General features: G+C 49.5%; 4 protein-coding genes across 4 annotated transcripts; 1 reads left to right on the top strand and 3 right to left on the bottom strand.

Moving 5' to 3' along the window:
- Positions 1 to 22: 22 nt before the first annotated feature.
- BKA55DRAFT_585975 (Alpha/Beta hydrolase protein) lies at positions 23 to 1690 on the bottom strand. Its single transcript, XM_046194509.1, has 2 exons — positions 1305 to 1690; positions 23 to 1260 (listed from the first exon to the last, which is right to left on the bottom strand). Exons 1-2 carry the CDS (start codon positions 1547 to 1549, stop codon positions 249 to 251), a joined length of 1257 nt encoding a protein of 418 aa, XP_046041486.1. The 5' UTR covers positions 1550 to 1690; the 3' UTR covers positions 23 to 248.
- A 66-nt stretch (positions 1691 to 1756) lies between these two features.
- Positions 1757 to 3540, bottom strand: BKA55DRAFT_657053 (phosphatidylinositol-glycan biosynthesis class S protein). Its single transcript, XM_046197472.1, has 2 exons — positions 3273 to 3540; positions 1757 to 3212 (listed from the first exon to the last, which is right to left on the bottom strand). Exons 1-2 carry the CDS (start codon positions 3477 to 3479, stop codon positions 1830 to 1832), a joined length of 1590 nt encoding a protein of 529 aa, XP_046041485.1. The 5' UTR covers positions 3480 to 3540; the 3' UTR covers positions 1757 to 1829.
- Positions 3541 to 4499: 959 nt separating this feature from the next.
- BKA55DRAFT_698088 (uncharacterized protein) lies at positions 4500 to 6487 on the top strand (the record flags this gene model as incomplete). The annotated part of the gene is made up of 3 exons (XM_046200484.1): positions 4500 to 4506; positions 4555 to 5306; positions 5351 to 6487. The coding sequence occupies 3 exons, from the start codon at positions 4500 to 4502 to the stop codon at positions 6485 to 6487; spliced, it is 1896 nt and encodes a 631-aa protein (XP_046041484.1).
- A 290-nt stretch (positions 6488 to 6777) lies between these two features.
- BKA55DRAFT_600006 (uncharacterized protein) lies at positions 6778 to 9462 on the bottom strand (the record flags this gene model as incomplete). Its single annotated transcript, XM_046196465.1, has 1 exon — positions 6778 to 9462. One exon carries the CDS (start codon positions 9460 to 9462, stop codon positions 6778 to 6780), a length of 2685 nt encoding a protein of 894 aa, XP_046041483.1.
- Between the last annotated feature and the right edge of the window lie 4388 nt (positions 9463 to 13850).

Below are 13850 nucleotides of genomic sequence, written 5' to 3'. Positions count from 1 at the left end.
TTGTTGTATCCGGCTGTTGCATATAATTGCGATATATAAATTCATGGATCAACTCACCATATTGACTTGCCTATCATTGTGTTCATCAGCGATCTCTCCAGGAACCAGCTCCAAGTGAAATATTTTCTCTGCATTCATTACTCGTTTCTGGCCCATCCTTTGCCATATACCAGCCATCAATTCAACCTATCCGTGAAGTCCAGTAACACATTACTCCATCATCCCAAGAAAACGCCCATATAAACCTCCTATCCCGCAAGTAACTCATCAGCAAACCCCCCAACCCTCTCCCTCAACTGTTCCAAAACCCCCTCCTCCACCCAAAAATGTCCCGCCGTCTCAATCTCTGTCCCTCGAAATTGCGATCCCATCTTCCCTTCCATTTTCGCCTTCCAACTCCTAAATCTCCCCACAGGCGCAAACCCATCTTCATCTCCGTAAATCACAAGTGACGGATTTCGCAACAGCTTTTCCTCCGCTGCTACATCCTGTGGATCTTTGTTCTTCACCAATGCTGAAGGGAGGAGAGACATAGTCGCCAGATGTGTGACCACGCCTTGGGGAGGTGAGATCATGAGGTAAGCAGGTCTCGGCATAGTGAGATCCGTAATCCTGGGGAGATGTTCTCCCGGCTCAGGCGGTATGACCGTTGTAGGTGGATTCTGATTCTGCGAAACATTCCGTGAATGTCTTCCCGCTCTCGCCTTGGCAATAAAATCGTGAACACCTCGTCTAAACCTCTCATCATCCAAAGAAAAGCTCCTCCTTGCACTAGAATGACTTCGTCGTGGACTCCCACCCTCATCACCTCCGATTCTTACACCTCGCTTACTCCTCCCCCGCGCTGACCCCTCCATCATTGCGGCGCGGGCACTCGCAAGCACAATATTCTGCTGTTCAGCAAGATGTGCAGCTCGTAGTCGAACTTCTGCGGCGTCAGAGCCTGCGATGGGTGATATGAATGGTTGGAGAATTGCATCGAGGGGGGGTATTTGCGTTACGATCATTGCGCCATAGGAGTAGCCGCCCATGAGTAAAACGGGTCGTGGCCGAGGAGCTGAAGTGACAGCTGCGTCTAAACTAATCGGCGCTTCTAACATTGTCGGCGTCGAGGGTTCGCTGTGGAGAGTATTATCGATATGCTCTCGGAAGGGATCGAGGTCGTGGACGTAGTGTAGAACAAAAGCGACAACGGTGGCATAATCGTCTCGTTCAGGTTTCGCAGTCCATGAAGTCCGTCCCGCAGATCCATGCGCACCTCTACACAATCAGCTTCAACCCCCCAATACCAACAAAATACCTACCGAAAGTTAAAAGTCCCTACCAAAAACCCCTTCCGTAGTAACTGCGCAGCTGCTTCTCCAACCACAGGATCATCATAGCATCCTCCCATGGGCGCATAAGGATGAGCCACGACAGCAGCATGTTTCAGCCATGTTGGAGCTTTCGGGTTCGCGGACAGTGAGAGCGGGTGATAGATTCGACAGTCGAGGGTGATGCCATCGTGGATGCTGGGGAGGGTTAGTGTGAGTGTTGGTTCTGGAAGCATTTTGGTCGTGTCATGACATGTTGAGAGGGTTCAATTGGGTTTGGATAAGCAGGAACAGGGAGAGATCAGGATGGCATGGGATTGTGGAGGGAATATGGGTTACGTCAAGAGCTGGCGCACAGACGGGGAAAAAGAGCCGAGATCCGGGATAATCACAAGTAAAAATAGATCACCTCAACCACGTGGCTTACATTTACACATCATAATGACAAGCAATTGGGAATACAAAACGGAAACATACTACTAATGCTCATATATATCTTCTATATCAAATCTAATCTCATTGGGCCTTCTTCTCCCCCGCATCCTTTGCCCTCTGTCTCCTCCTCTTAATCCATCCTCTAAGCTCATTAATAAGTCCCATAACCAATGGAACACCCACTGGTCCAAGCAACGGTAAATACACCGCAATCTTATGTTCATCAGGGAAGTATAACTGCCCAACCATACTCTTCTCAAAGAACGCTCGCTCTGCCTCTTCCTCTGCGATTCTAGCGTGCAGAAGGCCAGAGGGAGCGCCCAAGCTGGCGCACGCTTGTTGAAGATGCTCCATCGTTGATGCGACTCCGTCGGCGACGCTGTGAGGAATTGAGATCGAGGGGAGGGCGAGAGATAGGCGGGCGAGAGAACCGAGAGTTGAGGAGGCGCGGAGGAGGAGATCTGCTGAGCGGATGCGAGAGAGGGTAGATAGTCGCAAGGGGAGGGAACCTGATTGAGGTGTACCCAGGAGTGACAACAAGTGTCCAGTGAATGTGAGCATTGGCTGCTTGAGTGTTTCACTGGATACATGTGTCGTTGTCTCGGGGAGCGAAAGCAGGTATACACTGCCCCATTGAGGAAACATCCACGATTGTGACGTCTCTGCCTCCGAATCGAGGCCAATCTTCTGGTCGCCAATGTAGATAACAAAGTTGACAGTCGGAGCGCCAGCAATTGAAGGAGACAATGGCCATTCGGCAGCATTGATAAAAGATGCAAGATCTTCCTTGCTCAAAACTTGCGATTGAGCACCAGGTGTCGCATAAAGCTGTACCTGAGTATCAATCGTAAAATTATGGATTGGACCTAGCACATCAAGCATGGGCTTCATGTACTCCTCGATCGCCTTTTCGATATCCCATGTACTCGGTGCGGCGCCAGCTGTGAAAAGGGAGAATGTAAGATGGTACGTCGGCGAGTATCGTAGGGATCGTGTAGTTCGCTTTGACAACATGTCGACAACCTCGGGGGTCAATCCCTGTGGCTTAGCATCGGGGGCCGAAGACGTCGATAGGAGGTATGAAATGATGGACTGTTCTTCGGAGAATGTAGACTGGAGCTCATTTGCGATATATGTTGCGAGGGCGGAGGACGATGAAGATGCGGAAGGAATTGCGTTGGAGGGATACGCGATGTTGAGAACAGCCGAGTCAGGATCTAACGTAGCAGAGTTGCTTTCGCCAGGCGCAAGTTGGATCGTTAGGGCGACGTGCGAATCATCGTCGGCAGCGGGTGAAGGTGAAGCGCCCCCCTTAGGGGCAAGTTGAAGACGCAGATGATGCCCAGAGAAGTCGTTGTGATCGTCTAGAGCATGCTGCGTCAATCGCACAAGATTCTGCGCTTCATTCTCCTGAAGCGCATCTGCTTTAACAGAAATCTGAAGAGGAAACACAGGACGACAAGCCTACCCCTTCATTAGCAACCACATACCAACCCCATATTACCACCCCAGGTCCCTGCTCACCTTTCCCTCAGCCCATTGCATCATCCCATCAAGCGGAAGATTCGCTCGGTAAATCGTAGTAGTCTTCCACCATATCGGCACACCCAAACACAGCACGATCAACCAAAAGGAGATGACGATGCGGGTTCTCCTGTAAATGTCAGATGGTTTCTCAGGAGGCGGTGCGGACGGCGCCGCGGAAGTGTCTTTGACGTCGCCGGGCGCCATTATGCCGTTTTGATTGAAAGGTTGAGGCGGGGATGTTGAAGAGGCTCTTATCAGAGCTCCCTGTCGATTTGAGCGATGCGTGGAGGGATGGGGAGCTTAGCTACACGACATCACGATATCACGTGAGATCGGGGAGTCTAAGGTCCGATGCCGATAGCGATTTACCAACTCAATGGTAATGCTAACTTTGGTCAATTGTATATGTTCCTGGTTCCTTGCAATTATATGCATATTATAATATAAAATTCTCTTTTTCTTGTAGTAGTGAGGTAAAAATCCAGTTAATTCGTCAAACTCAGCGTTTGCGCCAAACGCTCTACCTTGCAACGCCAACCTTTCCAACGCTTTAAGCCCCTAACACTGTTTTGTGTTTGTAACCCTACCTACCAATCGAACGAAGTTTAGCTTAAACAGAAGAACAAACTCTATTCTTCTCATAACCGTTCTAGCCGTTCTGTTCACTGTTATCGATCAACTGCCTTCAGCGCCGGTCCATCGCATCAACCCCTGCAAAGGCCGTGCTGACTGCATCTAACAACGGGCGCTATCGTTAACAGATCGCCAGGAACCATCAATAGATCCATAATATTCCATTTCCATATTTTACTACATCCTTTATAGATCCTCCAATATCTCAACTTCCCCAGATTCTCCCCGCATCAATTCTGCTACGCCTCATTTTCAGCCGAGGCATCACAATCACCTGTTCAAAGCATACAACATCAATTATAACAAGGTTGCAGAAATCTAGTTCAAATGGGGCAATTGTCTCGTCGTGGAGTGCCAGCTGAGCTGCTTGGTACCCTTGGCGAAAAACTGTAGCATTCATGAACCAACAAACTCGTTTCTTGACAATGCCAAGCAGTTTATAGTGTTTATAACGTTTATATAAACTCTCGGTCGTCGGTGCTTTAGTGGAGTTGCGCTGTCGTCACCGTCTTATCGCTATCAGACCATCGACCCACGTCAACGACTTTGACCCTTTCTTCCTCATCAACTCTTTCTTTCGCATTAACAACAATGCCTCGTAAGTAAATCTACCAAATTGAGAGGAAATGACAATCTAATTCGTTAGTCCCTCTTTCGATATCCGCCCCCGCAATCGCGGCCTCGCTAGCATACTTCAACGCCCGATCGTCAACATGGTACGACCTCTTCCTCCTTCGCTGCGTAACCATCGCCGCATCACGAATGTACTATCGCGAATGGACCGATCGTCTCAACCTATACTACCTCCTCGAAAACATAGCTACCAATTCTTCAACATCCGATCGCGCATTACTTATATTCGAGGGAAAGCGGCTTTCGTATAAAGATGTTTACGATCAGGTATTGAAGTATGGACAGTGGCTTAAGAACGAGGGTGTCAAGAAAGGTGATATCGTTGCGCTCGACTTTCAAAACTCTGATACGTATATCTTTGTTTGGTTGGGACTTTGGAGTATTGGAGCGAAGCCGGCGTTTTTGAACTATAACCTCTCAGGAGCTTCGTTGGTTCATTGTTTGAAGGCTGCTACGACGAAATTGTGTATCGTGGATCCTAATGTTGAGGAGAATGTTGGACAAGATGTTCGTGATGAGCTTAAGGATATTCGCTTCATTGTTCATACTCCTGAGGTTGAAGCTCAGATCGCTGCAACAGAAGGTGTTCGCGCGCCGGACTCCGATCGATCCGAGAAGAGTCTTTCGAGTATGGCTATTCTCATTTACACCTCTGGTACAACTGGCATGCCCAAAGCAGCCATTGTATCATGGGGAAAGTTGATCGTTGCTGGATCAATGGCCGAGCAACTCCTTGACCGATCAAAAGGCGACATTATGTACTCTGTAAGTCCTCATCCTCCTTTTCTCAAACCATGCTAACCATTCAGTCAATGCCTCTATATCACTCCTCCGCAACAATCTTCTCCTTCAGCGCAACCCTCCTCTCAGGAAGCACTCAAGCCCTCGGTCGCAAATTCTCAACCAAGACTTTCTGGAATGAAGTCCGCGACTCGGGCGCAACATCAATCCTCTACGTCGGCGAGACTCTTCGGTACTTACTCGCCGCACCACCACAGCACGATCCTGAAACAGGTGAATGTCTCGACAAGAAGCATAACGTCAAAGTAGCTTTCGGAAACGGGTTAAGGCCAGATATCTGGAATGAGTTCAAAGAACGTTTCGGCGTCGAAGGAATCTGCGAGTTCTACGCTGCAACAGAAGGAACTTTCGCAACGTTCAACCTCAGTAAAAACGACTACGCCGCCGGCGCAATCGGTCGCAATGGCTGGGTCTACAACCTCATCATGAGTTTCTCCGTCGCTTTGGTAGAAGTAGATTGGGAAACTGATCTCCCAAAGCGCAATCCCAGTACAGGACGCTGCTACAAGGCTCGTACCGGTGAACCAGGCGAAATGCTCTTCCGTCTACCGTCAGGAAATCCATTTGGTCGCTTCCAAGGTTACTACAACAATCGCGCCGCTACAGAAGCAAAAGTCCTTCGCGATGTGTTTAGTAAAGGCGACACATGGTTTCGAACAGGCGATGTCGTGAGATGGGATAGCGATGGACGAATTTATTTTCATGATCGTATCGGTGATACATTCCGCTGGAAAGGCGAGAACGTATCTACCGCTGAAGTAAGCGATGCATTGTGTAAACACCCCTCCGTCAAAGAAGCAAACGTCTACGGCGTATCGCTCCCCCATCACGATGGAAGAGCAGGTTGTGCAGCGGTCCATTTATCCTCCGATCCCACGGGAGAAACAATGCAGGATATAGCTACCCACGTGCGCGCTGAGTTACCCAAGTTCGCGAGACCGTTGTTCTTGAGAATTATGAGTGAACTCGGCGGTGGACAGATCACGGGGACTATGAAGCAGCAGAAACATACGCTGCGAGAGGCAGGTGTTGATCCGACGGGTGATAAGAGTCTTGGAGAGATTTATTGGCTTAAGGGTGAGAGCTATGTGCCGTTTACGGAGAAGGATTGGAGGGAGCTGCAGGGTGGAAAGGTGAAGTTGTAGAGGGAGTTGCATATAGATTGGATACCCATTGTATTGTTCATTAGCATGATTTAAAGTATGTGTATAGAACGGATCCTATGAATGAGGATCGAAGTTTGGTGAAATGTTTAACAAATGAACTCATCAGACGTGATGATATGCTATTTACTATGAAGTGCTATGTCCATCAATGCTTCATATACGCTCCTACAAAATCCACCTCTTCTACAGATCGTGACTGGGTTCATTACATGTCACAATATTTTCGCCGAGTCCATCCCTAACCCACTTCATAAATTGCCCTGATCAGCTTATGATCCTGCTATTCCTAGACCAACACGCTGTTGGCCCTGTCCACCTGTGTAGCTTGGTCCCATGCCGTTTCCACCAGCTGCTGTGCCTGTTCGTTCCCTCATCCTCCTGCCCTCCATCAAGCCTCGAAGACCTCGCTTCTGTAGGCCAATTACACTGCTTAGTTCACCGTTCCATACAAAGTTGTCGCGTTCACTACCACCGATCTCTGATGAACTCCATTCTGATCCGCTCTGACTTGTTGTAGCAGACAGCTCATCGCTGGAGGGTCGACTCAATTGTTGCACATTGGTGTTGAGAGTGAGACCCTCAGTTCGAGTCTGTATATCTGATGAGAAGCTGTCACCAGGCGTGTGTCCCAGAGAAAAGTCAGAGGTGGCAGTAGGCGAGCCAACAGGATCTAAATTTCCAACAAAGAAATTAGGGTTGAGAGATCCATCAATGCCTCGGCCACCGCCAGCTGCCATGGCTGTAGCGTTGAAAACAGCCGCAGCGTTGCGACTGTCGAGCAAGGCGTGAAGTCGCTCAACTACAGCCTCCAAGAGTCCATCTATGCGGTATGGCCGGGCGATCTGGAGTAGCGAGCAAAGAATCTGTGGGGTGCAAAGAGGAGATGTCGGAGGGGGTAGAGAGCTGGTGTAGAGGAAATGAAGCAGCGCCTGGATCGTAAGGTATGTGTGTGGGAGGTAAAGACATCTCGGTCGTGAGTTTGGTGGTAGTGAGTGAGGTGTAGGCGCCGCGTTGATGTTCGTCGGATTGGCCTCATGGCCCATGGCGCCTGTGGTAATGCTTGATGCTGCGGTGCTTGAAGGGGCACCAGAAGAGCTCAGTGATGAGCCAACAGTGCTGACCATAGAAGATGAGCTATCTGCCACCCTCGAGTTTGGTGTGATTGTAATAGCCGACGCGCGTAGAGGGTTGCTAGATAGACCAGATCTAAGGGTAATGGCATCGCTTCCATCCTGTGTCGCCGTTCCTTCGCGAAGAAGCTGCACAAAGTAAGGTCCCCATCGCCGTCCGACAATTCTCGAGTTGACTGGAATGCGCTCGCCACCAATGCATAGAATATCCATATCGGCAAGCTCGCGCATGGCGAATGACTTCTCACCAAGCTCCTCGCTCGCCCTTGAGTGATATCGTCCACCCGCTGTGTATCCAGCTTTGCGCGCCAAACTCAGACCAGGCCCAGCATAAGGGCTGCTGGCTGAGATGAAACCTGAAAGCGGACTTGTCTTGCGGGGATTGTCGTAAAAGCCGAATGCTTCCAACTCGACCATACACACGTTGGAAAAGTTGATACGTCGATGATTATAGTCATCGACGAGGCTCCTTTTCCTGTTGCCCAAGATCACAAATGTGTTTCGGCGGTTCCATAAAACTCCACGATTCCAACTGCCCTGGCTGAACACGCTTCCTCCGGCGTCGATACGGCTCCATGTCAAGGTGCGCAGATCCAGAGCCCAGAGCGCATACTCTTGTCGAGACGAGGTAAGGTACGTGCCGCTGACGACGAAATGGGTATCGATAACTCCGCCGTTCGGGAATCGCAATCCTGGGGGTGAATAGTTGCCCGACATCGGTCTCTCCGTGAGCGTACCGTCTGGTGCCCGGATTTGTAGCTCGAGCTTGACGTCCAAGAAGTTGTAATTGCAGTAAATCAACATCGAAGCGCCTGGTTCCCGAGCTTCTTGACTGATACCTCCATCATGGCGATGTATGCCGTTCGATTGTCGTCGGCCAAGCTTGGAAGCCACTGAAGGTGGAAGAGGGGCGGTCACACTCCTATACGCACCCCAGCTTCTGTCCAAAGGCTGTGTGGAGGTCCATTTCAGGCTTCGCAAGTTGAAGACACTGATCTGCTCAATGTAGTTGTTCCTGCCATCCTGTCCACCAACAATGACCATTTCTGCACCACCTGAACCATCAATATTAATGCCGATTCGGCCCTCGTTAGGGTTGCTAGTCGAAGGATTATGTTGCAGAGCAGAAAGAGGAGCGCGGTGCGAAGAAAAGGTGGCGGATGAAGGGAGGATACAGGCGCAATGGGCGTAACGGCCCTGAGGAGGGTCTTGTGTCGGAATAAAGGTCCAGGCTCTGGTATTGACGTCGTAGATATAGATATCAGACATGACAGTGATTTCGGGTTGCTGTTGGTCGCCACCAGGAGGTTGATTAGGGGCGGGTGACATGCCACCGTAACAAACCATCTTGGTGTCACCCAAAGCGCACATGGAGTGAAAGTATCGAGGTGGTGGAACGTCGCCTGTTGTTTCCAGCTTGGTCCAGTGTCGACGAATGAGATCCAACTCGTACATATCCGATGTCAGAGGAGCAGGTCGACTTCTAGACAAGATCCGGCCTCCAAACACATAGAGCTTGTCGCCCAGAATGGTAGTTGTAGCTCCGACTAGGGCATGGGGCTCACGGCCAGTCGTTCGGTGAACATTGCACATGAGGCCAGATAGATGTGTTGAAGGACCATTGGAAGGCCCGCCTACGGGGTTTGACCGTCCCTGAGCGACATTAGGCGATGGCCCAGCAGAAGCTGATCCAGTACCTCTGGGTTTCAGACCATCGCTTTGCTCTTGCGAGTCATATCTGGAGGCACTCGACACACTGCTCATGCTATTATTGGCTTCGTGGGCGCCATATGGGTGCTGCGGTGGCGCAGAGGTCGACTCCATGGTGCTTGATCGGCTAGCAAAGAAACTCTCTGTCTTCGGGGGCGGTGTCGGTAGTGGTGAAGTCGATGGTGACGGATCGAAGAATTTCGGTGAAGGAATCTCCCCCTCTGGCACACTAGGTAGATTGGGGGAGGTCGAATCTTGGAGATGTATAGATTCTTGGTACGGCGGCGACCGTGGTAGAGGTTTCGACAGACTATACTGAAGGGTCAAGTTTCGAGCATGCTGAGGAGGTGCTTCGCTTGCGGGGGGTGCACTCGAGGTGGAGGAATGAGCGGAGTGTAGACTACCAGATGAGCTCTTTAAGTGCAACCGTGAAGGACTTCTCGAGAGCTTGACTGAAGGTAGCTTTCGAATTCCTCGATAAACGCCAGCAAGAAGATCGGGTGTGTATCGGCCGGTAGGTTTTTCGTCGTTAACGAGATCGGGGAAACGAGAAGGTTCGTCGCCTGCTGAATCCTGACGGATTGTTAGTTCCGGAGAATCAACCATGATGCTTTGCTTGAGGATCGTGAATAGCGAAACATGAGGCGATTGAAGTGCAGCAGTTTGCGACGGAGGGGAGGAGTAAAGGAGCTTGAACAAGGGGCTGACCAAATAGGAAGCAGAAGCAGCAGCAGCAGTCGAGGACCCAGGCTGCAGAAGACGGGAGCCAAGGCAATGGAAACGCCCGAGACGTCGCGCTGGAGATCGTGAGTTCGATCCGGTGAGAAGAGGACAGGGGCGTCACCGCCAAAGACTGGGTCCCAAGGCCACTTCACGACAGGGCCAGGCCAGATGGACAGGGCCAGGGGATCGCGAGGAGCCGGATGCTGATCAGAAAACGTGGAAGGACTGAAGCGTTTGTCAAGGTCACGTCAACGAGATACAAGGAGTGCTAAACGAGGAGAGTAGCGGGCGGGCGGATAGAGTCGTGGCGGTTGTTGGTCGCGGGGGAAGAGGCTCCGTCTGGAGACAGGACCGAGATGGTCAACCAAAGGAGGATAAGAACGACAGGGACGGGGCGGGACGGACAAGACAAGACAAGGGCAGGGCCACGCGGTGGAGGCAGGGAAGACGAAAAGGCCAAGGGATAGAGGAGGAGATGATGAAGACGAGATGGCGTACGTACTGTAGATGCTGGAAAGCTAAGGCTAGGTCGTTAATTTCGTGTGAGTCGCAAGGAGAGAGGAAATCTGGTGATGTACGGTGCGGTACGTACGGATAAGGAAGGGTAGGGTTCAGGAGGTTGGAGAAACAGAACAGTCCAGTCCAGAATCAGATGCCGTAAACGTAACCGTAACCGTAATCAAGTCACCTGCAGATATGCAATGCAAGGCGAGCAGTATGTGGCACGCACCACGCACGGCACGGCACAGTATGGTCTTTTTTTTCCTTCGTGACTGGACCGACATATGCCAGGGACAAAGGCCCTGAAGTCGTGATGAAGGGATTGAACCAATACAGTGTCAAGGTCAAGGTGGAAAGAATGGAGGTGACAAGGGGACATTTGGCAGCTGAGTGCACGGACACCAAAAGTTAAGGAGAGGGTTCAAAAGATAGTGGCCTATAAAGTGATTGATGTGACGCTGCGAATAGAGCACAGCATATAATACTTGGCAGATATACATATTCTGTTTCGTATCTTTTAATTGTATACACGTATTGTTTCTATGTTTGTTTGATATTCAATTTCTGCATCTGCAGCCTTTAGAACGTCTCCTCATCTCGTAATAGTCCCCTACAAAAAGGAAGCGGATCCATGGATGGACTGTCGACAGTTGTCAACTTGGGCCAAAGTTTATTAGCTCCTGGCACAGGCTTGGTTTCGGATACAGGGGACACGACAAAGCTTCTGGAACCGAATCCTTGAGAACGAGATCGACTATGACGACAAAGGGGTTTCGATGGGGATGTTTCAGATAGACATGATAAAATTTCCGCGGAGATGTTTTATTTTTCCTTGGGGAGAATCCGTCTCTTCTCCGTCGATAGATATTCAGGAGTCGAGGTAACATGACATTCTGTTCAAGCGCTTCGAGTTGGGACGAACCAACCAATAACATCCTCCACTCAAGCGACTGCATAATCGACCCAACTGCGGCACATTTGCAAGCGAATCGCCCAACACAACCCTCCTCCACTGTCCTAGGCCCTGCTGACTGAGAACTACTCCGTAATGGAGACACAAACACAAACACGGCTCAGGGGAAGAACTAGGATCGACATAATATGCCTGGTAATAATAACAAGCACTTGTTATTACTATAGGTCCGGGTCTTATAGAAACGGCTTGTCATCGCTTCGTCCTTAATGTTAAATCATCATAAAGGAGAATTATCGTCAAGGGGTTTCTGAACCATTTCCTCGGTCCCGTCTAATCCACGTTAGTTGACGGGGCCCCCTAAAGGAAAAACTGACAGCGCCTAGAAGGCTAGTGGAAGCAGTTGGGCTTTTTAGCGACAAGGGGGCCCCTGTTTTGTACCCAGAGAGCTGGGTTCGTGAATGTCATCACTAACATGAGGGAGGAGATAACTTGTTCATAACTTTGTCAATTGCGCATAAAACCAATAGATGGATTGTTATTATTTGTATTGCCAAAGTCCAACGACAGGGAGATTTGCTGCCTACGATCCATCCATCCAGGATTGGGTTTCCTCTAACGTTAGATGGGGCGAAGCAAAAACCACCCTGGTAGAATCCTTCAAAGCTGAGTTTATCGTCGACATGTATCCGAAGCTTTCTCAATTTTTATACCCTCCTGGTTTTCCTTGCTGGTACTATAGTTGGAATTCAATTCATCCCTGACGGTTTCTTTCCCCCTCGCTGAACGTCAAGGAGAGCAATTCGTGCCATGCATTAGTGCTCAACTCAATCGTTTTGAGGCGAGATATCCGTATTACGGACGCCAGTGAATGACAACATGAGGAGCCACAATTGGTACGGTTGAGATTAATCGACGTTCTCGGGCCGTAGATTCAGATAGAGTTGAATGCGGGGACACAAGAGCGCGACATTCCAACGGCGCCTGTTGAGGGTATTCTAGGCTGGTGATTAGTGGTCCACCAGCCGTGAAGTCGTTCAGAGTCGTCGTGAAACTCGTCTTTCTGTACTAACATATCACTAGGGGCTATGTCTTAGTCCATCATTTCCTCGCAATATTACCCCTTTGGACGACTGCGCCCTTATCTTCAGTGATATAGCAACCACTTTCCTTTTAGTGATGGAGATGACGATACCAATGGTAGACACGACGGAACGGCATGTCACCAGCGGGCCCTTGACTCGAAGGCTTTGAGTCTTTCCATAGATCATATCACGCTCCCGCCATGGCGGATCTGCCCCATTTCCAAAATTCGTTTTCTAAGTCTAGTCCGAGGCACCAGATCTGAATGTGTGGAGACATTGGTCCGGTCAGTGGCTGTATAGTCTAAGGGGTGCCTTTACAAACTTGTAACCACACACTTTCGACAAGAGAAAACAAGCGTACTATTGTTTGCTATAATAGTTAGTTTCAGTCTGCTGCATCCTAGATCGATAATGTGCGTTATGTGACTTGAAGGAGATAGTTGTGGCTGCTTATGCTGCGCTACTATGATCAAGCAAGATGACAAGGATACAATACGAACTGACTCTCACATATGTCTATACACATGGTACAAAATCTTTAGCGAAACTTGAAGACTATACATCGTGGAAAAAGGTAACGTAGAAGCGGATGTTTTCGCCTGTTAATGGCTTGAGCTTCAGTGCTCTGAGCTGTCTCTTGGAGATGGCCCAAGGGTTTCGCCTTGCATTCTTCAATGAATAGATTTGCTGGCCAAATCTGAACAGCTCTTCCTGGTTGTGACTAGATTCCAGACAGTCAACAAGTTATTACGGAGCAGTTCGACCAACATCCTTATACCAACACGTTATAGCCACGAATAGCAAGTAACTAAGGTCGGACTGCGTTGGGCCTTACCAGTTATTAAATACAGTGATATATGGCATGGATCTGCTATGGTCCTTATATTCCAATCATACACTTAAATACTCGTTCTCTTTGTATGGTTGTTGATGCATACTGTTACTTGGATGATCGACGATCTCCATACTTATGAGCGATGCTCAACAGCGGCACAGAGAAACTCCGAGTCAGCTGTGGCTTTCTCAGCTTTGAAGTTTCATATTTGTAGATCACTCTCCGGCTATATTTCATACTAATATCGGTGCCTCATACCAGGATGCGATATGATTTAGCAAACAAGACTTGCTCAAGTTGTTGCAGCAAACATGATATCTGACAGCTCCAGGTTAGCTCAGTCCACACTTAGCAATTGAGCAAACAAGTTCACGAGACAACCGGATTGGATCCCATACTCCTACTTAGAAGAAGATGCACAAGTTTTACTATGGCGTGGCCGTGA

The sequence above is a fragment of the Fusarium redolens genome, assembly GCF_020744475.1.
Source record: "Fusarium redolens strain MPI-CAGE-AT-0023 chromosome Unknown BKA55scaffold_32, whole genome shotgun sequence".
Classification (NCBI taxonomy): Eukaryota; Fungi; Ascomycota; class Sordariomycetes; order Hypocreales; family Nectriaceae; genus Fusarium; species Fusarium redolens.
This window is presented reverse-complemented; position numbering and strand designations above follow the sequence as displayed.

Bases quoted from the DNA above. Each gene is read 5' to 3' on its own strand.
- BKA55DRAFT_585975 (XM_046194509.1), bottom strand. From the start codon at position 1,549: ATGCTTCCAGAACCAACACTCACACTAACCCTCCCCAGCATCCACGAT. The intron at 1,261-1,304 runs GTAGGTATTTTG...CTGATTGTGTAG, and splicing joins GTAGGGACTTTTAACTTTCG to AGGTGCGCATGGATCTGCGG.
- BKA55DRAFT_657053 (XM_046197472.1), bottom strand. From the start codon at position 3,479: ATGGCGCCCGGCGACGTCAAAGACACTTCCGCGGCGCCGTCCGCACCG. The intron at 3,213-3,272 runs GTGAGCAGGGAC...ATGAAGGGGTAG, and splicing joins TGCAATGGGCTGAGGGAAAG to GCTTGTCGTCCTGTGTTTCC.